Genomic DNA, 21,690 nt, shown 5'->3' on the forward strand with positions numbered 1-21,690 from the left:
GCATCCTGAAATCCCAGCCATGGTGCAGTGTAGTGTGGTGCTCTCTGGGCATTGACTCTGCTCCTGCCAGAGTGGGAGTTGGGATTTATAACAAAATCATCACCTATTGAGCTCCTAAAGCTCTTCTCATGCAACTTGGCTGTGGTTATGTGAACATCTTAAAACTAGACCAACATCTCCACAGACGTGGCGGGGCAGGTGCTGGTGCCAGGCCGGAGCGCGGTGGGAGGCCGGGGGCGCCTGGCACCGCTTCCTGCTTGCTCGAAGCCTCCAGGAGAGCTGCGGCCTTGGGAGCGTCTGAAACGCGCGTTCCCAGAGCCACGCAGCGGCTTGGCCAGACACCCAGTGTGTCCTCAAAAATACTAAGGAAAAGTTCTTTAAGGAGCTTAGAGCAGCATGCCGCGTAAGACCCAATATGCTCCTTGCAGCACTGTTTGTTACTGCAGCTTTAGCACTTCGTGTTGGCGGTGGCTGGAGGTTTTTGCAATGCTGGAATAGGGAGTCCGGTGTGCTCTGGCAGTGACATCCCTGGGTCAGGACTTAATGCAGAGTTTCTAAAACACGAGCGCGCATCTTGCTCATGTTTTCTGCGCTTGGATTTCTGGCTATGAAGATGGATTTTCTGGTGTGACAAGCAGCCTCCTTCCTTTGCAAGTTAATACTGTGGCTAAAGTCCTGGGTGCTTCAGAGTGTCTTCTCAGTGACTACCCAGATAGGTTTATCAAAGGCCACAATTTGCCCTTGAACCTCTCCTGAAATTGGCAGGACCGGGATTTGCCCTCCTAGGCACTTCAGGAGGATGCTCCTGGGGGCTGGGGAAAAGCAAACCAGAAAGGTTGAACAAGCTGTGGGTTCTTAAGGAAGCAGAATAGGTACAAATCTTTTTCAGATTTTTAAAGATCATTACCAAAGATGTTTACAGAAAACATGGAAGACAAGACTAGAGAATTTGCAGGAGAGAACTGCTTTTATTATGAAAGACTGTCAGAGTGAAGCATTGAAGAGGCTATGTGGGTCACAGCATCTTTTATCAGACTTACAGAAATAAATACCTGTCAGGACTGCGTATGCCTTTTATACCGCTGCAGGGTGGGAGGGTGGGCTGCATGATCTCTTGGCATCTCCTCAAACTGTATTTCATGTTGTTGTTTGCCTGTGTCTTATTCTCTGTTGTTTCTAATTCTGGCCACCACCACGTGCTTTAGCAGGCTCGCTGCTCACTGGGACTGGGCAGATGGATCTGTCTGAAGGAGGCTCTCCCAAGGTCAAACAGCTGAAATTGCTGGGCAGAAACATGGGTAAAATAGAGATAAAGGAGATGGGGAGGACAGCTCTGCACAAACTGCATTTTTTGGCTTTCTGTAAGCAATTGCAGAAATACAGCTTTTCTCTTTGGTACTACTGAGCAGCTGCAGTCTGCCGCAGCGTCCCGGCGTGGTTTGGGGCTGCTGCTCCCAGGGACCATGCAGGGCAGTGAGAAACAGCAGGAATTTTTGTGCGCTCCCAATGCAGCTGGGCTGGCTCTGTGGGAATTGCTGCCTTGGGCTGGCAAACACGGAGCCCCGTGTGCTCCGCTGGCATTGCCTCTTGGACTAACCATCTGGACGGCATCGGGAGATGAAGCCTTTCTCCCTGTGCTGTTGGATCAAATCTTTTTTGGTTAGGAGTAATAAGATACTTAAAGCCGTTAGGAGAAAATGCATGGCTTTCTTCTCAGTGAAAATCCCTAATTCACTGTTCCAAGCAGTGCCTTTTCCCCAGGACAAAGCCAAATGTTGTCTTTCTGGATGTCTAACTTCACAGGTGCAAAGGAGCTCTTCGTATTTGTGTGGGGTGTTTTTAGGTTGCTCTCCAGCGTTGCTGACACAGTAGCACAACCCTGGGCTCTGACGCAGCCAGAGTTTCAGTAGGAGCCACGTGTGCAGAGCTCCCCACTTGGCTGGTGCTTGTTTATCACAGAGCTGAACTCTGATATCGATAAAGATAGTGGGAGGTTTTTGTCTTTTTTTTTTTTTTTTTTTTAGCATAGGGTACATTTGAGGAAAACCATCTTTATGCACTGCTTTTATTTTCTCCTGTGCTTCCTCTCATTGAAAACGCTCTAAGTTTTTCCAGGGCTGTCAGTTGCAACCCAGCACATTTTCACTATTTGCTTTGCTGCAACTTTGAATTTAGGGAACAACCCGTGGGTCCAAGGCTCTGGAAAGGTCATATCAGTTCTGGATTTGTTAGATAAAAGGACTGGAAATAAAAATTGCATAATATTTGAGGAGCTGGGATTTTTCGCCTTAGCTATATATACTTGAAGGTTAGCTAAACCACTGCTACAAAGAGCAAGAAAAAAAGAACACAGAAGCAGAAAACTGGTTATGTTGTGCATCACACAGCGTTATTGGTTTGTACAAGTTTTGAGATAGAACTTAAAAATAGGTTAACTTTGAGACAAATAATTTTGCAAAACAGATTTTACAATGTATTTTGTCATACCTAAGTCTAACAAATGAAAGTTTCCTTTGTATTAAATTTTTTAGTAATATTAGTCCCACTGTAAATCATCTACAGTAGAATAAGCTAGTGAAGAACAGGAAATACAAGGAATAAATAGTACCAGGAGCTGAGGGATGTTACTTTGTATGAGAGAGGCTGCAGAAGCCCTTTACTGAGCAATGAAGTCAGCCCTGCATGATTGCAGCAAGAAATAATATGCAATGTATTTGTCACCTTGATGTCTGATTAGGAAGAAACAAAAGTAGTCTGTAATGCATTGAGCTTGGAGAGCTCACTCCCCATACAAGAGTTACCTGAAGCAAATTGTACATGCTCTGTGCAAAGGCAGATACTGTAGGTTATCTGTGTGTTCACGGGATTTGACATCTGTGCGATTTACTTAACCTCTGCTGTAAACTCGAACCAAAGTGTGTTTTCCCAGTTTCCTGCTTTATTCTGAATTCAGTGGGCACTCACAGACTTGCAGGTAGACCTGCTTTTAGTGCCTCTCTCCAGTGCAGTGGGTGTCTTCATAGAGTGATTAGTGTAGAGTTTGCGGGTTTTGTCTCCGTTTGCTTTGCAGTGAGCCCCGTATCTGTAGTTTATTTGTATTTTTTTTTGTATTTTTCTGAAGGGGCCCTCGTGCTGCTTATGTGGCTGGTAAAAGGAGGAGGGTCACGGAGCGGCCTCTTTGTGGGCAGTGTTTCCTGCTGCTGCTTGTGCCGACACCATTAGAGTAAAACGTAATTATCAGCGGGCTAATGAGCTGCTTTTAAAATCTTTGTCCTCTTGCTAGAAGTGAAGTTTACTACCACAAACTCCTTGGCCTCCCTCCCCCTGCCCTGGTAGCTCCACAATACAAAGTGCATCATTGCTCCATGCACAGGTGAAGTCACTGCTGTGTCACATTCCACACTCCAGATAATGCTAAAGCCTTCATCTCTCTGGCTTTTAATCTTTGAGCTGCTTAAAACAGAGGTGAATGATGGCCTGCTTGTCAGTATTTCAAAGGTCAACAATATTTACTGTAAAACAGTTGCATTTCTTTTAAAATGTGGGAAGGAAGCCTTTCAGCAAAGTAGCTCCAAGAGCCTTCCTCAGTGCTTAACAAAAACTTGCAGTATCTTCTCTGTGTGTGTGGAAGTGACAGATTTTTGCATTTAGTAGGATACATGACTTGTTACAGGCTCTTCCCATTTACTGGCTTTGTAGCTGTGTGTTGTAAAACTGGATTCTTCAACTCCGAGTAGCTTGTGAGAGGAGGATGGCAGAAGGGCAAAACTGGCTTCCTTGGGATGGGCGGGTGGAAGGGGAAAGAATCCAGAGCCCCTTTACTGCAAGGATTGTTTCTTAAGAGCACCCCAGGCCCTCCCGTTGGGCAGTTTTGTTCAAGGTGGTAGTAAAGGAGGGGGTGGCTTTTGCTGGCCAGTAAGAATATTTGTGTGTCACTGCAGATTCAAACATGGTTAATCTGAGTAATTTTTACTAGAAGTGTTTCCTCAGCCTGTGGCTGGGCTTGTAGTGACCTACTTGACATCCCTCAGCTTGGCTTTGTATTGCAACATCAAGGAGCATGTAGCCACTTTTGGCCAATTCCAATTCTGTTACTAACCTTACACCTCAGCACCTGAGCATAGTTTAAGTAATGCACATAAAATCACAGCTTCTAAATGAGGGGTCCATTAATACAGCTGTCAGGAAAAAAGATCCTGTATATCCTTCCACAGAGCATTTACTTGATCAAAGCAATCTAAATGCTTCATTATGGCCCTTAACATCTCTTAACAACCCTGTGCTTCATCTCTGGACCTTGCAAATGCCAACAAGTATTAATTGTGTGAAACATTCAATAACTGGACTCCATGATCATGATCAGATCCATTAAACCATCTGTCTCAGGCAAAAGGGAAGCACTGAGGAGGGCTGTTGCTTACCAGGATGTAGCACTTGTCAGAACTACTGTGACCATTCCCTCCCCAGAGCTTGAGGTAGGGGCTCCAGGCTGCAAAGCTGTTAAATGCTGCTGTTTGGCCTTCTGTAGCCCAGCCTCAGCTGGGGAAGATCTCCCGGGGCATTTGACTTTGGCAACTGGTTGTGAACCTGAATGAACCCAGTTCTGCTGTTAGCCTTTCAAGTGCACTTGGGAGGGAAAAACTACAGCTTAAATGTTTTCTGAACTTGCAGGGAATCTGTAAAAAGGGAAGTAACAAAAGCAGATTTTCAAATTTTGATCCTTCCTCCTGCAACTTGTATTGAAAAAAAAGTTGCTAAAGTTTAATAGCCAAAGGTATTGAAGGATTTTAAAAAGAAGAGTATTTAATCCACAAGGTTTCAGTTTACAATATAAAAAGAGTCTCTGATTACAAACTAGATATCCAACTGTAGTCCATTTTTCTTATTTTTCGTAGCTCTTTTTCCTCTGATTTGGACAGTTTGCATGTTGTTTCTCCCCAGAAATCCACAGGTCTTTGGTCATCTTGTTCAATTTCAACAATATTTCTTTCCTCATCTGAATCATCTTCTGAGTCTTTACTTTCCATTTCTACTTCATCAGCAACCTCTTCAGCACTGTAAGAGGAAGATGATGGCCAACAACCCAATTAATGAAAATACAACACAGTTCTGTTCACATGCTATGGAGGTAAATGTTCATGTAAATTACTTTAAACATTAGGCTTCTGCCCTGTCATCTCAGGCTACTTAAAAGCTTCCCTTGGCATCTCGAATTCAAACCATGTTCAAATAGCTGTTTTTCTCTGCTTGGTAAGTAAACTTGCCAAATAAAGTATTTTCTCCAAATAAAAAGCATAGCGTCAGAATAGGCAGATCAGCACTATGTAAAAAGCAGTCTTCTTCTATAGGATTAGAAACACTACAGTGGCAGATGAGAATATTCAAGAAGGCCACTTTTTTTTAAGACCTGAAAATGTCACTTGGTCTTAAAAATCCCCCATAAAACCTGAAGTGTTCCCAGAGGAAAAGAACACTTACCTGCTTTAAAAAGAAAACAAAAAACCTTAAAGTGGCTGCTAACTTCTCTCTCCAACAGTTCAACTCACCTTGAAGTAGAAAGCATACTGCATAATAGCTATATACAACCATTTACAAGGGAGATAATTACATTTTATACATGCACATCTGTTGTAAAATTCTTTTTTGATCTCATTAGAAATGACTTGCACGATGAGTCTTCCAAAAATCCTTTAGATTTTAAGGATTATCACTTAATAGTGATAGTCCTCTAAAGACTATGACTTCATATAAACTGATTAACATTAATAAGAAAATGAATCTTTATAGTGGTATATGCCAGGCTCTTTAAAAAGAGCCCAATCCTACAGTTTCTTACATGTAACTTTAAATGCACAGCTTTACTAACTACTGCTGTTAAAGTACAAGTCCTATCTGTGCAAATATTTAAACAGTCTGGCCACTAAATTCTTCAGTAATGAGACTACATGCAAGCTTCTCTACATTCCTTGTATTGGGCTTTTCCCAATGTTTTGTTGCTGTGACAAAACTGCTTTTACTTCCTGTAGTCCAAAAAGAAAACTAGTAGCTCCAGCAAACACAATGTAACTATATATTGTGTAATCATAATCAACCAGAATTTGATCATGGGAGGCAAAAACACCATTCCTCCAACTAGCATTTCCTTTTGAGAAACTCCAGTGTTCGTAAACCATCTTTTTATCAGTCTGTACAAATTCATTAGGGCAGCTGACACCAGTGACAGACATTGATCTTTGGCTTGGTAAAGATGTGAGAAATCTTTTTTTTTTTTTTTTTTTTTTTTAAAAAAAAGAGCATTTAATTGGCTTGTGTATAAGTGACAAGGTATTCATCTTAAGGCTACAACTATGAACCCTATGCTTGCATTCTTTTTCTAGAAAAGTCATCTCAGAGCTAGCTATCTTACACCTTAAGTACCTATCCAACTGGGATTGATGCACTACAGAACAAGTTACCTTGCTCTGTAGCACACACTAGTACGTTGTAGCTTCACTAGGAACAGCCCTTATGTTCTAAGAACTAAAACTCTCATCACTAAACAATGATCAAGCCATAAGGATACTAAAGTAAGAAGTAAAAAAGTGGCAGGGAAACAGATCAAGCTTGCTTGATATTACAGATATTTATTCAAAAACATTCCATCTCTGCCATCAAGGTCAAAAGTGAACACACAAAACACAAGTACCAAAGACAATGTTTTCCTAACAATTACATTTGGCCAAATAATAAAATTAGACACACGGACTGAATAGTCAGTCTGCAAGTGTCTCCTAAAAGGTCATAACATGTTGCCAAAGTAGTGTTCTAGCAAAGCTATCTTAATAGAAGAAACAGTACTGGAAAACTGTTTTTATTCTTTTAAAAAAAGATGCACTTTAATTTCAATAACTAAAGATAGTTCTTCACTATTTTTCTTACCTTTTGTTCTCCTTAGAGGTCAGCAATGAATTAATAAATATAGGACACAGGAAGGAAGCAGATGGTAAAACATGTGCTGGAGTGTGCAGGAGCTGAAGAGATAGGACAGAAGCATTAAGAAAGCTTCTTTGTCACAGTTTTGTGAACTTACTATAAATTACCCCTACCTCTTTGACAGCAGGTGAATCTTGGTTGTGGTGACTATGAACAACTACTTTTCCAAGGTCTACATCCTCTGGTGATTTTTGATGTCTGTGCTTTCCCAGTAGCAAGCTAAATGGGGTCACAGGGAGACTTTCTTCTACTGCCAGCTTCAATAAAAAGAAAACACAGCCCATAATTAAAAATGACAAATTTTTAAAATAGAATTTTGGTATCAAAAATCTACATCCTATCTCAGTTCAGGTCATACTCAAGATTCCTAAAGTTAAAGAAATTAAAATAAGAAAACATTTTATCCAAATACTGAATATTTTAGCTTCATGAGAACAGCATGTAAGTCATTTTGAGATGTATCCTTTTTTTAACTTGGTATGAGAAAAGGAAGGAATAGCTTCTTTTATAGGTTTCTGCAAAAAGCAATTCTGAAAAGCAAGCAGATATGGATGACTGCTAGACCTGCGCTGCTAGCAAGTATAGCAAGCAGACATAAATGTTTGTGACCCCATGTTAGGACCTGATTGAGCACTTTGATGGTAAAAGGGAGTTTAATCTGCAAGCTGAACATGATCTGAATTTTGACCGTCAGAACTGGTATTAAAATTACCTGTTTGCTTGACGGTGTAAGCCTTTCTTCTGGAGACTTTGTGCTGAGGGTCAGTAGCTCCTAAAACACAGAATGATGTAAGCCAACACCGTACATAAAACTGCACATTTCAGCATATTGCTTACAGAAACTTCTGAGTCTAAAATTCAGTGAGTCTGAATTTTAGATATTTTGGGTGGAAGGAGAAAATTATAGAGAAAACTTGAATATACTGTGAAACACCTGTAAAATTAGCAATACGACAGCTTCTGCAGGTTGTCTGACTAAGTTAAATAGGCATTTTTTTATGAAGTCCCCAAACTATCTAGTTTCTTGCCTAAGGTAACATAAGCTCTTCAAAGCAAACAAACAAAAAGTTAAAATGTGAATTTAAAGCTTAAGTTCTTTTGACAGTATACTAAAGATCAGTGTGGCTTATGCTGCTTTGAAATAATAAAGAGAAATTATTATACTGAACAGCAAAACTTGAATTTCTATCAACCCCATTTAGAAAAACATTTCTTTGAAGAAACCACTGTCCTTGACAATCATTTTTTCTTACTTGCGTGTTAGTCAAAAAAAATATTTGGGATCTCCTTAGCCAAAGGTATTTTTCTGCACCAGTTGTTTCAGGGATGTCCCTTGGAACGAAGACAGCAAACTGGATCTTCTCTTTACAGAGGTTTCTCTGGATACAGATTGGCCGTGGCTCATTCGGTTTAAACACAAACACTGCAAAAACAAATGTCTTTAAAGCAAGAAACTTTTACCTTGTTGGATAGCTGTCACTGTCCTGTTGTATCATAACTGGTAAATCTGGATAGGAATGCCTTTAAGCACTAGAGTAACTATAATTGGATAACTAGGACTGAATAACACAAGGTACCTTTCATGGTATTTCATCAGGGAATATACTTATAAATTAATTTCTCTGAGTAATGGTAGCTCTAAGAAAGCTAATTTTACCAAAAGATCAAAAAAGATGCATAGTTCATCCAAGGTTTTGAGGTTATATGAGAGGGTGAGCAGCATGTAAGGCACTAACCCACAGCAGATGACTAAAGCCATGTTATATCTGGAAAATAACTGTTGGAGAGGGGTTGCTGACATGCTCTGCTTGACTGCTGCTGTCTGACACAGCACAGTTCTTCAGACAGGCAAAATATGGACTTTTGTCTTACTGCTTTTATGGAGCTGAATTCCAAGAAAACCTTTTTTTTGAAATTATTATGCATTTACAGCCTAAAGTTCCAACTTCTACTTGTGAAAGGAGCTTTTGTACTTACAGCTGGAATCTTTAGAGATGCATGAGACAGCAGCAATATGCTCTGAGAGGGGATCAGGTTGCAGCACTAAGACATTGAGCTGGGCACTCCACTCCACTGGAAAGCAAACACAGCAACAGCCAGACATGAAGAGAGGCATTCAGTGCTATCCAGGTGCTTCGCTAGTGAAAGGTCAAATGGGAAAACACAGCTTCACCTCCATTGCAAGGAAGCATACACTTCATTTACCCCCAGATGAATCAGAACATACAAATATTATCAGTGTCCTCTACAAAGGCAGGGAATACTATATATAGTGTTTCCAATCATCTCTTCGGAAGACACGATGCCTGTACACACTGAGCCCATGACCGTGGGGCAGAACGGTCAGAACTGACATGAAAATAGTACTTCCATGGGGTGTTTTGTAGTGAGTCCACTGGGAATCAAACTAGAATTGTTTTAGGTACTATAGTAAACATGAGCATTAAATATCATCACTGTTGCTCTAGCAGAGACTTGAACTGGTCTTACATGCACAACTGAGCAGATTCCAGCAGCACAGAAAGCCATGATCAGTAGCACCAATAAGGTATTTAGAACATGTTAGTCTCCCAAAGCAGATGTTCCTACAGAAGTAAAACATCAAAACAAGTTAACAAATTCAGCTTTTCTTTGCTTCTCTATACAGTAATGATTTGCTAATCACACAAAAGATAACTTAAGATGTGATTCTGCTCTTAGATCAGGAAGAGCTTGTATTTTGCATTCATGTGGAGTGAAAGCAAATGAACCTCTTCTGCCTCTCCCCTGCTGAGGGTTTTATATTTACTTTGAAATCTCCTGTACTTGTAGCAATTACAGGTAATTTGAAACTTCCTATGAGATTTTGATTTCAAGCAATGATTATAATCTCTTAAATGAACAACAAACATAATTACTATTGAGTGCTGAATACATAGGGACTGAGGAAAAAATCCATAATTAAATAGATTAAGCAATAGAAAGAGGAATATTTTTTTATCCTTAGTGGAAACTGAGACTAAAGAAAAGCACGTGTGACTTGTTTCCACTCCCTTTAATTTCTCCTTTTTTTGCTTGAGAAAAATAAAACAGCTTTTTGAGTTCTGTAAGAAAATGTTTTTTAAAAGGTAGTAAGGAACAGCATTTCTAAATTTAAACTACTCCTTTGAAGTTACATAATTAACAGACATTTAATGGAGGTCTAGAATTATTTAAATGCTTTTGAATTGTATGTATGCTTTTAATGGAGCCCTTAGTGAAGGCTCAGCAGGCCTGGGGAGTGCTTGCCACTGTACCCAGACTGTCCAGAGACATCTTCCCCATAGGTACAGGAAAGCTATCGCTAACCTGCCTCCCTTAGTTGTCCTGCAGGCCAATTTCAGAATTGTGTTTCTCCATTAATAGTCTTGAAGGGCCCAATAAAAGCAAAACAAACCTGATGACACACAGGAAAAGCTTACACATGTATGCACAAACATAAGGAAGCTAACTTATGCACCAAAATAAGGAAGTAAATCTGTATACCTTTGTTTAACTCTGAAACAACACAAGGAAGGCTTATTTAACTTTGAATATCATTAAGGAGGCTCTATGTTTTGCTTTGTTTTAGGTATTTTTAATGAACTCTGAAGTAAGCACTTCATGTTGCTGCAGTACTGACTTTTAGAATCAAGTTTGAGAAGCAGTAAAAAATGCTGAAAGAGAAAGGTAAGAGATTGCAGCATCATCTTCTTTCAGGAGTTAGGTACAAAGATCTGGGTAGACTTGAGTAGATGAAAGGATGAGTTTATTATAAGAAAAATCATTTCCCTGGATTAGAAACAGTTTTAAAGTGTAATTTTCCAACATAGGTGAACAAGGATCCAAGATATCTTCCTGAATGTAAAATATAGTGTATAATGTCAACACACTACTAAGCCCTAAGGCTAATTATTTCTATTTCAATGCATGCATATAAGAGAAAGCAGGAGCTGCTTCTATTTATTTTTTTCAGTCCTTTCATCAGTAGATTAATGGTGAGGAAATAAAATGCTATTAATAAATCCCTGTGGGCCCAAAGATGCATGTGAGTACTGGAGGTACATTCATAAGCAGGGAAGAAAAAGAAACTGAAGTCAGATTGTCATACTTTAAAGTTTAAGAGCACATTAAATATGGCCTCTTCTATATATGCTGAAAACTTAAATGTAGTATTTTTGTATGAACATGCACAGGACATCAGGGTGCTGTAAACTGAGTACTTTTTTGTTCTGAGCACTCAAGGAAGAAAAAAGTCATGAAAAGACTTACCTTATTTTTCCAGGTGGATGGCAAAATGTACACTTAAGATCCCACGTAAATGAGTCCCATACAGTGACAGTTTCTTCAAAGCTAACAGCAAGCAAAGATCCATCTTCTGAGAAACAGCAGTTAGTAGCTTGGTAGTTGTGGTAGCTGCCTACAAAGTCACAGCTCCAACTCACACTTTGCTGTGCTGCATTGAATAAACAAACTAGTTAAGCTGGTTCAAGTTGAATTCCTGCTTCCTTCACATTAAAGTGTTACAGCTGTAAAACAAGCTCAAAAGCAAGAGTTTTCATTCAGAAGGCTTCTGTATGAAGCACAGAGAATCTCGCCCAAGAAATGGGCAGCAAGGTTTCCTTTTTTTCTTAAGTTTTGTACTTGAGCAGTGACCTCCTGAGAGTAACGTGGTACAATACACGTTTAATGTGCAAACTGTGGCAATGGTGCTGTTCAAAAGCAGGTGTTGGATTAAAAGCAAACAAAACCTTCCAGCCCCACTCCTGAATCCTCCTGAAGTAGATTCTGAAGTGCAACAGCCTTTTGAAGCAAGAACACTAGTACTCCAAAAAATGTAAACTCACTTTACACTTGATTCCAAGAGAACTTGTTTTGTGTATTTAACACTGAGGATCCCATAGTGATCTGTTAGCATGATTTGGTGTCCTGATTAACCTGCCAGTATGCTAAACTGAGATAACTTCTCCATTATTGGTAATTACCATGAAATAATCTGGAGCAAAGGGATGTTCTTACCATGTAACATTTTCTGGTATAATTTAGTTTGTACACCATGCTTTTGAAAAAATGGAAATCGCATGAGGAAAGTGGGTAAAAATTAATGTACCCTATGCTACATTATCCTTTATATAACAGCTGAGATGATGATGAAGAGACCTAACTGTATAAAAGCCAGAGAAACAGATTGTTTCTTTAAAATGGCACCACCTAGAGGCACAAGGAGATATTTGCTGCAAAAAAAAAAAAAACGCTTTCTGCATCCTACTCCCTTAAACAATTCTGAAATGACTGCACCTACAGGAATAACACAAAAGCATTTTCTCAGCATAGAAGGAGTCATGATCCTAAACAAGCCTTTAAACAATGAGCACAGGCTGCCACTCTTCTTTGTGTCAGTCTCAGGAAGGTCTTTGTTTTTTTAAAAACAATAAGTAATGCAAAAATTATGATAGAATTTCATCAGAAGGGATACTCAGAAAAACGTACTTTGTGCAACAGCTGAAATATATGAACACATGGGACTAGATGGCCTAGTTATGAAAGAATAAAATTAACTGTCAGAACTTCTATAGCATGTTATAAGGTGGTAGCCAAGAGCAAGCTCTTTTGGTCAAGCTTACCCTCAGGATCTGTGTCTTCTACTATCACCCAGGCTTTAAACAGACAGTCTTTGCTAGCTGTTACCAACATTGCAGAGTCATCTTCCACTTCATCTGCATCACGGAAGCACATGGCTGTTATGTGGTCCTCATGTGGCATGTTTATTCTAGTATTCAGCTTAAAGCTGTAGTTAAGGAAAGAAAGTAGAAGTTTGCCATTTTTATTTCTTTGGAAATTGAGAAAGATTTCAGTTTCGGATGATTCTGGAAGGGGCAGCAGGAATCAAAGAAATTTCTGCCTAGTTGAATAGACAAATGGTATCTCATTTACTAAGATCACTTTTACCATGTCACTTCCATACTTAAAGGGAGATTGTGGCCCACCACTGAGAAAAGATGACTCCTACTAAATAAGCATTACTCAAATATTCAGCAACATACTTGCACAACATATAAGAAATAGGTTTTGAAATCTTGAGGACAGCTCCAAAGTTATAATTACCTCTGTGTTTCTTCATCATAGACCCACAGCTTCAACTGTAATTCAAGGTCAGTGTCATCTTCTCGCTCCTCTACTGTTGCTAACCACTTGCCTTGTGCACTAAATGCAACTTTTACCAAATCAAGCTGATTTAGACCTTCCTGATGGATGTATTCTTGTTGCACAATATCCAGCTGCAAAACAAGACCAAAAACAAATTTCAGAATTCAAGTATACATATAGAGATATATCTCATTCACAAAGCTCTGGAGAAAGGATATATGAAAGCACTGATGAGAATTGACTGGGCTGGAACATAAATAAACTTGGGGAAAGATGCATTATGGCTCAAGTTCCACGGTAAGGTGGAATTTAGTTTCCTGTTAAACATGAGAAAAATAAGGCAAAATTTTCTACCTAGAGATACGCAGGCATTAAACTTGTAAAACACGACACTTTCTAAGGATTTATTCAGTGGTTAAAGTTTAATTATGCTTAAGAGTCACAGAAGTCTGTGAAAAAGCCTGAAACCCCTCTGCTTGGATTCTAGTCTAATATACAGATGCTGGATTTTTTTCCTGTTTGCTATATAATTCTTCAAAGAAATTCTGTTGTCAAAGATTTGTCTGAAAAAGTTGAAATTATGGCATCGGCCTATCCAACTTACACTGTAGAGCTGTTTGTCAGTTTGGAGACAGTAGAACTGCAAGTGGCCAGGCTCTCCATTCAGGACCAAAGCTTTAGTTCTAGGATCAACCACTAGACCAGTCTTGACATCCCTAGCTGGAAACAAAAAGAGATGATAAATGGCCTAAAATGAAAAATGACATTATCTATTACATGATAAGGTAAGTTTTATTGCATTTACCTTTGATTAATCCTTGAATACTTCTGGAAAATCTTAGATTGCTGCTGATTATTGTAATTCCTGAGGAGGGAAAAGTTTTACAAGACAGACTTTCACAATACAAATGCATCCCATGGGAGAAGGAAGATATCTTAACTACCTCTCCTTAATATTACAAATACAAATTAAATATATTAAAAAGCCAACTCCATGTTCCCATCCTTTCAAAATATGCAAGACCCTACTCCTTAGTTCAGACAAATCCAATTACAGCAGTCCTTAGGCTAATTCATAGAACTGATGAAAGCAAAAATTATCAAGCACCTCTTCTTTCAGGTCAACATTTAATCTGTATTTAGTTAATTCATGTGAAACTAACAAAACACCTTACAGAGACTCATACCCTCTTGTGCATTTTGTGTTACTTAAACATGTTTGGGCTTACTGTTGTCTGTGTGTGAGGTGCAATATGAAGTGCCATCTGATGAAACAGAGATGCACTCAATAGCAGATCCCAAGCGAGGAAGGAAATCCTTCTTGCAGTCGGACCCATTGTGCCACTGAACGAGAACCGATTCGATTCCTCCGCTCAGCAGGCTGGTTCCTTTACAGACAAGAAGTATGCTGTTAGTTTTCATTATAAAATCAGCGTATGTTAGACATATACTTAAAAATTTTCTTAAACTACGTCAAACAAAACTAGTATTCCTCCTATTTAGCCTGGGCAATATCTCCATATACATTTGCTTTCTCATGTTAAATTGCTGGAGAAATTAAATAACGAAAGCTTGTGCTTACAGTAAAACTTAAACATTGCCTTGGGAGCAATAACTCCTATTCTGCATCAGAATACGAATTTTTTTTGAACAGATTTTGGCAAGAATTCTAAAGTGCCAGTGATGGGGAAGAGAACAAAAGGAAAAAACAGGTTTGGATTTTACTTTCTACCTTAGAAGATAGATGCTTGATGTTATGCCTGACAAAAAGCTGTAACTTTCCCTCTTAATCTGAAATCCTTCCTGAAGATCTGTAAATTCTATAAATTAAAGTGGACAAACTCAAAAATTCTATTGTTTCATTCTTCCTAACCTGGCTCTGAAAGACTTTTGTACTCACCCTCTACAGAAAAGGCTAGATCCATGACTATATCATGATGCCAGTGCAGTGTGGAAAATGTATATTCTTTACTGTGGTAGAAATTCCTCCTATGGAGAAGAATGTTGTTTAGAAGAGCACTTAAATGCACAGGATCAGTGACAAGAGCACAATGGGGAATATCAAACTGAATCAAATATATCATCCTCTAACCTCTAGGCTGCAATTTGATGTATGCTTGAGTAATGCAAAAGGGAGCAAAAGCAACATGTTGAGGTTTTTCAGAGAAGTTTGTCTTTCTTATGCACATTGTATATCTTAAATAGCCAATGCAACTTAGCTGCAGAGCAGCTTGGCAAGCTGATACTCAACTGTGCGATTCTGCTAGTATGTCCTCACTAGAACTCTGTTTATGTGTCAAAGAGATACTTCAACAACCTGAGCAACCTTTTTCAAGTGCAATTTTGTGAAGCATGGCTTAACAGAAATGTCTTCCCACTTGGCATTAAACTGAAGCTGTACCCTGAAGTCAGCCTCAGTACTGCAAACCTACAGGGCTGGCCATTCTTTGCTTGTAATGGCTTCTAACGGAGGCAACGTAAGGACTAATCAGATTTGTTCACATTTCTCTCAATTTTATGGTCTTGGTCTGTTGATAGGCTACACAAGGGAACCAAAATGAGCATACCAGAGCCGAATCTTTCCATCGCGGTGGCCCGTGGCAATACAGTCCTCCCTGGGGTGGCACGCTACGCAAGTGAAGCGATTGTTTCCACCCTTGGTGTTTGTTGCACTTAAAGAAAACCTTCAAAGTTGAGGGAAATAACATTAATTATCTGAATGAAATTTTCCTTTTGTTAAAAAAGCCTCAAAGATATCAGCTGTTGCATAAATGCACAATTTAGACCAGGAGAATCAAAAAAATCTTCAAGTTCATATTTCTAAGCTGTTATATGCTCTCAAAAACAGTGACAAGTAAAGCTAGTCTTAATTATTCCACGTTGTCTGGCAGGTTCTCAGACAAGAATGGAACCATCCCCACCAGTATAAAATTAACACATTGGCCACTGATGTAAAATAATGCTTGCATCATCAGTTAGTATAGACATTTACAATGTATCATATTGAAGCAGTAGTTGATGTGTTCCTTCTTACCTGTTTATCTGTTTCCTTTTGAAAAAATAAACTTGGAGTTCAAGCTCTTTTACTGATGCCACATATTCACCCTGTTATGGCAAAAATGAGTTTAGGATATACAAATTGTGTTGTTATGAAAAGGGCACGGATAGAAATCAAGCTTCACTACAAGGCATTTAACATAGCATGTAAACTGATATTAGATAAATAGTTTCTTTTCAAGTTTTTGTCTGTTAAAGCATAGGGCTTTCAGCATACAGATTCTTCCAACTTCATTTTAGTTTCAGTGGTGCAAGAAGTTTGGGCAGAAACACACAAACCAGAAGCACTGAGACCTACTTCCAGCTGTAACCCTATTATCTTTCCATGCATTTTAAAAGTGTTTTTCTGCACTGTAAGAAAAAAAGGAGAGGTATGCAACTAAGACGGTATCTTTTGTTTCCTTCCTATTTGCTGTTCTAAATAGGATAGAATCAGTTGTTACAAAGAAAATTGTAATGTGAAATCTGAGCAAAACAATGTTAAAATGTACTTTTAAAGTCTAAACTTCTCTACAATTTACCTAACAGCATATAAGGCTTTTATTTTTCTTTTTAAGAACTTCAATATCAAAAGGTATTTTTATGAGTATCATCTTTCCAAGTATGTATATTTTACCAGACTGATTTTTCTGGGCTTCTTTTCCATAATGCTTAAATGCTTACTTGATATGAGGTGTGGGTGTTTTTTTGGTGCTTCAGTAGACTTAATCTTACTGGATTGTTCTACTAAATGTTACGGCTGTTTCCAAGTGCTGCTGTAGTTAAATTTGTTGAGGGGTAGCCTTTCTAAAATCTACTGATTTTTTTTAAAAAATCTACTGATTTACTAAAAAATCCACTCATTTCTCTCATTTACTACTAGAAAATCTACTGATTTACTGATTCAGACACAGATTAAAAACTAAGATTCATACTTAGACTTATGCTAGAAAGGTTTGTAAAACTTTTTAATGCTGTTTTACTTAACAGGTCTGACTATTGCTGTGCTTGTATAAAATCATAAGCAGTATCTAGTTTGTTTGAGGGGAAAAACATCAACTAAAAATGTGAATATACTTCTCTTCCAAATGCAGTGTGCTTAGGTGACTTATCCACACCATCCAAAATCACAGACAATTCCTTGGCTTCAATTTCTTGGCCCGCTGCTTTTGTCAGCTTAACCGATACCAGTTGGAATGAATCTGACAAAAGAAAACACTGTTACATAAGGCTTTTATAATCAAGTTTATATATGCCTCCTGCAAAGGAGGATTTGCACCTGTTCCCCTGTAAACAAAATGTATGTTTGTATCTTTCAGCATTTTTGATACCTACTGAGAAATTCTGTAACACTTTCCAGAAAAAAACAATTGTTTTTGTTTTGAATATTCAGAATTGAAGGTTAGGTAGGAGTTTTCCAGTGCAAATGTGAAGCAGAAACCAAGCAAAATAATGTAGTATTTGTTCTTGCTCTGAATGATGCTAACAGAAATATAGCACAAGTAGGTCTAGTTAGAGCTATGTTTCTCTCGGACAAAATCCTAGGGGGGAAAAGCAGCTAGGTGTTTGGTTACACTGGGCAAGTCTGTTGATATCTCTTAAGATGGGAGACGTGTGTCTGCAGTGCACCCTATACTAAAAGCAAGCACTGCTTGAGGATTTGTTGCAAATCTACAACATCAGATATACAGTGTGTGCTTCAAAAGTGAAGCACTCTTCTAGTCAAATAAAAAAAAGATATAATTGAGAATGAGAAAAGTCTCAAGAGACAAAATGCAGGAGTACAGACATCTAAAGACTTAAGGAGTATTTTCAAGAGAGTACATTAAAGGATCTTCTTGCAGCAGACTGTTCACTGACCTGATAGTAGCTAAGAAGTATAAACATTTAAATTAGATATTAATTCTACTGTACCTCTTTCACCACTCTTTGGAATTATAACAAACACTGAGTCCTCAAAACTATCAAGTGCATACAGTGCAAGAAGTTTGCATCCTACAGTGAAAGTCTGGAAAAAGAGAGAAAAAAAATCAGTTATTATATTCAAACACAGTGTTTTTAACAAAATCAGTAATGCTGTATTTTTATAGTTGAGGAAAGATTCACATTCATTTTTTATTTTAAATATGAACTGTAAATATGCTGTATTAATTTTCAATTCTAGGACAAAGAGCTCTATTCTATCAAGGAGGCTAATAAAAATAATGTTAAACAGTACAAACTAAATACGAGATACCAGATTTAGTTAAAATCTAAAGGTAATTTTATTTCAAAGCAGAAGAGCTGTCTACAACTAATTGCCTCTCTAAAACAGAACAGGAACAGCAGGATACAATTAGCAGTTCATATTTTTGTGCCATCATACCAACTTCTATTGGCATAACTAAAATCTGCAACAAATTCCCCAATAACTCCATTGGACTTTGTACTGTAGCAAGAAGCTAGAAGTTCAAATAGCAATACATAGCCCTTGCCTCTTAAGGCTATGCATCATCCCAAATTTCTATGCTGTAGATTTTAGTTCATAAAAACTGTTTTTTGCCTGTGTTAATGGTTGAACAACAGCTCTGAGACTGATCTGTGACCATTTGCACTGACACCTACAGCAATCCTTGTCACTGGGTCAAGAATAATTCTGAAGTGTACATAACAGGAATTACATACTTTAATGAGAATCCCATCTGTGAAGTCCCATAGTTTAATGGTGCCATCAAGAGATGAAGAATAAAGCTGAGAAAAAAAAAAGCCAAATTTTACATAAACTTACAACTTAAATTTGAAGAATTGGTCAATAATTTGATTGTCTGAATAGATGAAACTTCAAAAATACAGAACACAAAAGCTCCCAAATGCCTGCCAATAAGTTCCAAGGAAAATACAACACTTATTGTAGCTTTACAAAAATTATAAAAGAAACTGGGGGGTATTTCTCTTTAACCATCTGAAACTGACATGACACAGACACATAGATATCTCCTATGCTTATTTACATTTGCTTCACCTCTTGCTTACAGGATCTGCGTAACCTGTGCATCAGATGCAGTCTGCCTCTGCATGGAATTCCTGTTTATATACAAACAACAAAAGTAGAAAAGCTGATAACCAAACTAGCAGCAGCAATGAACAGGGCAGAGAAACTGCCCATTGCCAAAGAGCAGCTGGGAAAAAGCACAGGCTTGGTCAAATCTGGACCCGTTTCTGATGTGATTCCTGCATGTCTCCATCCCTGGGCTGTTTCTGTGCTTCTCTGTTTTCTTTTTAGCTCATGTAAAAGGAAAGCCCTGGCACATGGTGAAACTGGCCCTCATGTACAGAGCTGCCCATTGGGGGGAAATGCCAACCTCTACACGTGGTATTGATTTCCTCAAATTCAGTTCCTGTGATTCTCTAAAGGAATCAACAAGAACTTGGTGCTTCCACTGCTAGAAAAAGGCCCCTTTGGGCAAGTGCAGTCCATGTGATGATGTGTGCACTTGTAGCAGATGCATAAGCCGCTTACTCTTGCGAATCAAAGCAGAAGAAATGCTAGTTTAGGTTTTTCCCTGTTCTTTTCCAGGAAACAGCCGCCCCCGTCCCGTTCTCAAAGGGCGCACACCCCGCAGGCCTGCGCGGGCCGCCCCCCGCCCCGTACCCACCTGCAGGCGGTTCTGTGGGTTCAGCGCGAGGCCCGTCACCAGCTCGGCGTGGCCCCGCAGCAGCCGCACGGTCTCCTCGGTGGCCACGCTGTGCAGCTTCACGAAGTCGCCCGAGGCGCTGAGCAGGTACCTGCGGGGCGCGGGGGGGACAGATCCGTCATGGCGCCGCGGTCACGCCGCCAGGCGCCGCCGCGGCCCGCGGGCGGCCCCCACCCCGCTGCCCCTCTGCCCGCCCCGGCCCCGCTCGCCTGGCGTCGGCGGAGAAGAGGGCCCGGGCGCCGCGCAGCTCGCTGCCCCCGCAGCGCACCACGCGGAGCGCCGCGGCCGCCGCCACCATCTTCCCTCGGCGGAAGTGCTGACCTCTCACCCCGGCTCGGCCGGGAAGGCGGTGTCATGGCAGCCCCCATAACGGCCTCACTGGCAGACTAACGCGAGCTCGCGGGGCGCTTCCGCCCGCAGCCAGCATGGCGGCCTGGCGCCTCGCCGCCGATTGGTTGCGTGGCGGTGACGCAATTGGGGGCGTGTCACTAACAGGGCGTCACACTCCTAAGGCAGGAGTTGGGGGCTGCTAAATAAAAATATATGTGGTGTCACGTGTCCTCTATTTCTTCTGCAGTTTGGGGGTTTTTCGGAGAGTGGAAGGTGTTTCTTGAAATTTCTGCCTTCCAGTCTTCTGTAATAAAATAACAGGTAGGAGGGGGATCTCCTTTTGATATTTTTCATTATGTATGATTGACTTGATTTGTCTGCTATTTTCCACATGTAAATTCTGGCAAAAGAGAAAGAGTGGCGAGTTCACATATAAATTTCCAGGCTGAGGAATATATTTGTTTGAAGTAAGGTCACACCTGGAAGACACAAGGAGTTCTTAGCAATTATTTTATATGCTAGGATTTTTCCCTTTCTGAGAAATGTGAAAACTGGTCTCTGAGAGAAAACCTCAAATGACACGGATTGCAGTTGAATATGTGATGGAGGCACAGTCAATTATTAGCTATTTTTATTACCTACTGGTTATCATGAGAAGTGTCTATAATGATGCAAATCAGTAGTTTTTAAGTTGGGAAAGCAACTCTTCATTACGTGCCCATACTATTGCAATAGTTATAAAAACGATTCGTAGCTGCAGTGGACGCTAGAGGGTGGTAAAAGAATGGCTGAAAGGATAACTGAAGTTTTAAAGCTCCCCAAAAATGGCAGTTATTTGAGCTGTTCTGTACATTCTTTGTGGTGTCCTCGGGACTGACCCAATGGAGAGGGAATGGGGACAGAGATTTAATCTCTGTGTATTTTGGAGCTCTTTTAAGAGCAACTCTTACTTTCAGAACAGATGGTGAGTGTTCCAGAGGGATCCAAGGAAGGAAAATGGGGCTTGCATCTTGTAGTCCTTTTGGAATGACAGCAGTTCTGACTGCTGAGACTGCAGCATTTAGGAGTATCTTACGTTGCGTGAGGACTTTGCTCCAGGGTTTTGTTCTCCTTGAACGGTGCCTGTTAGCGAGCAAGCTCCTGAGAGAGAGGAGTGCCGAGCAAGTGAGGCTCATGGGGATATTTAACTTGCGCAGCTGCTCAATCTTGTTCTATAAAGTCTTTAAAAATTTGTTTTTCTTGCCCCAGCAAAGGGCGCCAAGCTTTGTCCGGCTCGGGGAGGTGAGCACCGCAGTGTTTACGGCAAGGTTCTGGATGGAGAAAATAAACTCTCAGGCTTTTAGAAGCTCCGTGCTTACCATCTAACAAATGTTCTTGGCCTTTTCTCTGATAAAAACCAGCTGTAGCTATGCATTGCTGCATGTAAATAGTGTTTCCCTGTTTCCAAGCACAAAGCAGCAGATCTGAAGCTTTACTGTTCCCTTTTAGTCTGACAGATTTGTGTTATTTCCTAATGAGTCCTGTGACTGATAAT

General features: G+C 39.9%; 1 protein-coding gene across 1 annotated transcript; it reads right to left on the bottom strand.

The window, feature by feature from the left end:
• Positions 1–4,829: 4,829 nt before the first annotated feature.
• WDR75 (WD repeat domain 75) lies at positions 4,830–20,134 on the bottom strand. Its single transcript, XM_088526966.1, has 21 exons — positions 20,036–20,134; positions 19,788–19,917; positions 18,817–18,882; positions 18,067–18,160; positions 17,230–17,354; positions 16,151–16,221; positions 15,684–15,800; positions 15,017–15,105; positions 14,346–14,504; positions 13,922–13,981; positions 13,721–13,836; positions 13,075–13,247; positions 12,594–12,757; positions 11,242–11,425; positions 9,463–9,557; positions 8,950–9,045; positions 8,226–8,395; positions 7,685–7,744; positions 7,086–7,229; positions 6,919–7,010; positions 4,830–5,055 (listed from the first exon to the last, which is right to left on the bottom strand). The coding sequence occupies exons 1-21, from the start codon at positions 20,122–20,124 to the stop codon at positions 4,848–4,850; spliced, it is 2,502 nt and encodes an 833-aa protein (XP_088383092.1). The 5' UTR covers positions 20,125–20,134; the 3' UTR covers positions 4,830–4,847.
• Positions 20,135–21,690: the final 1,556 nt, after the last annotated feature.

The sequence above is a fragment of the Tinamus guttatus genome, unplaced genomic scaffold (assembly GCF_059628265.1).
Source record: "Tinamus guttatus ecotype Peru unplaced genomic scaffold, ASM5962826v1 Tinamus_guttatus_pri_ptg000260l, whole genome shotgun sequence".
In the NCBI taxonomy this organism is placed as follows: Eukaryota; Metazoa; Chordata; class Aves; order Tinamiformes; family Tinamidae; genus Tinamus; species Tinamus guttatus.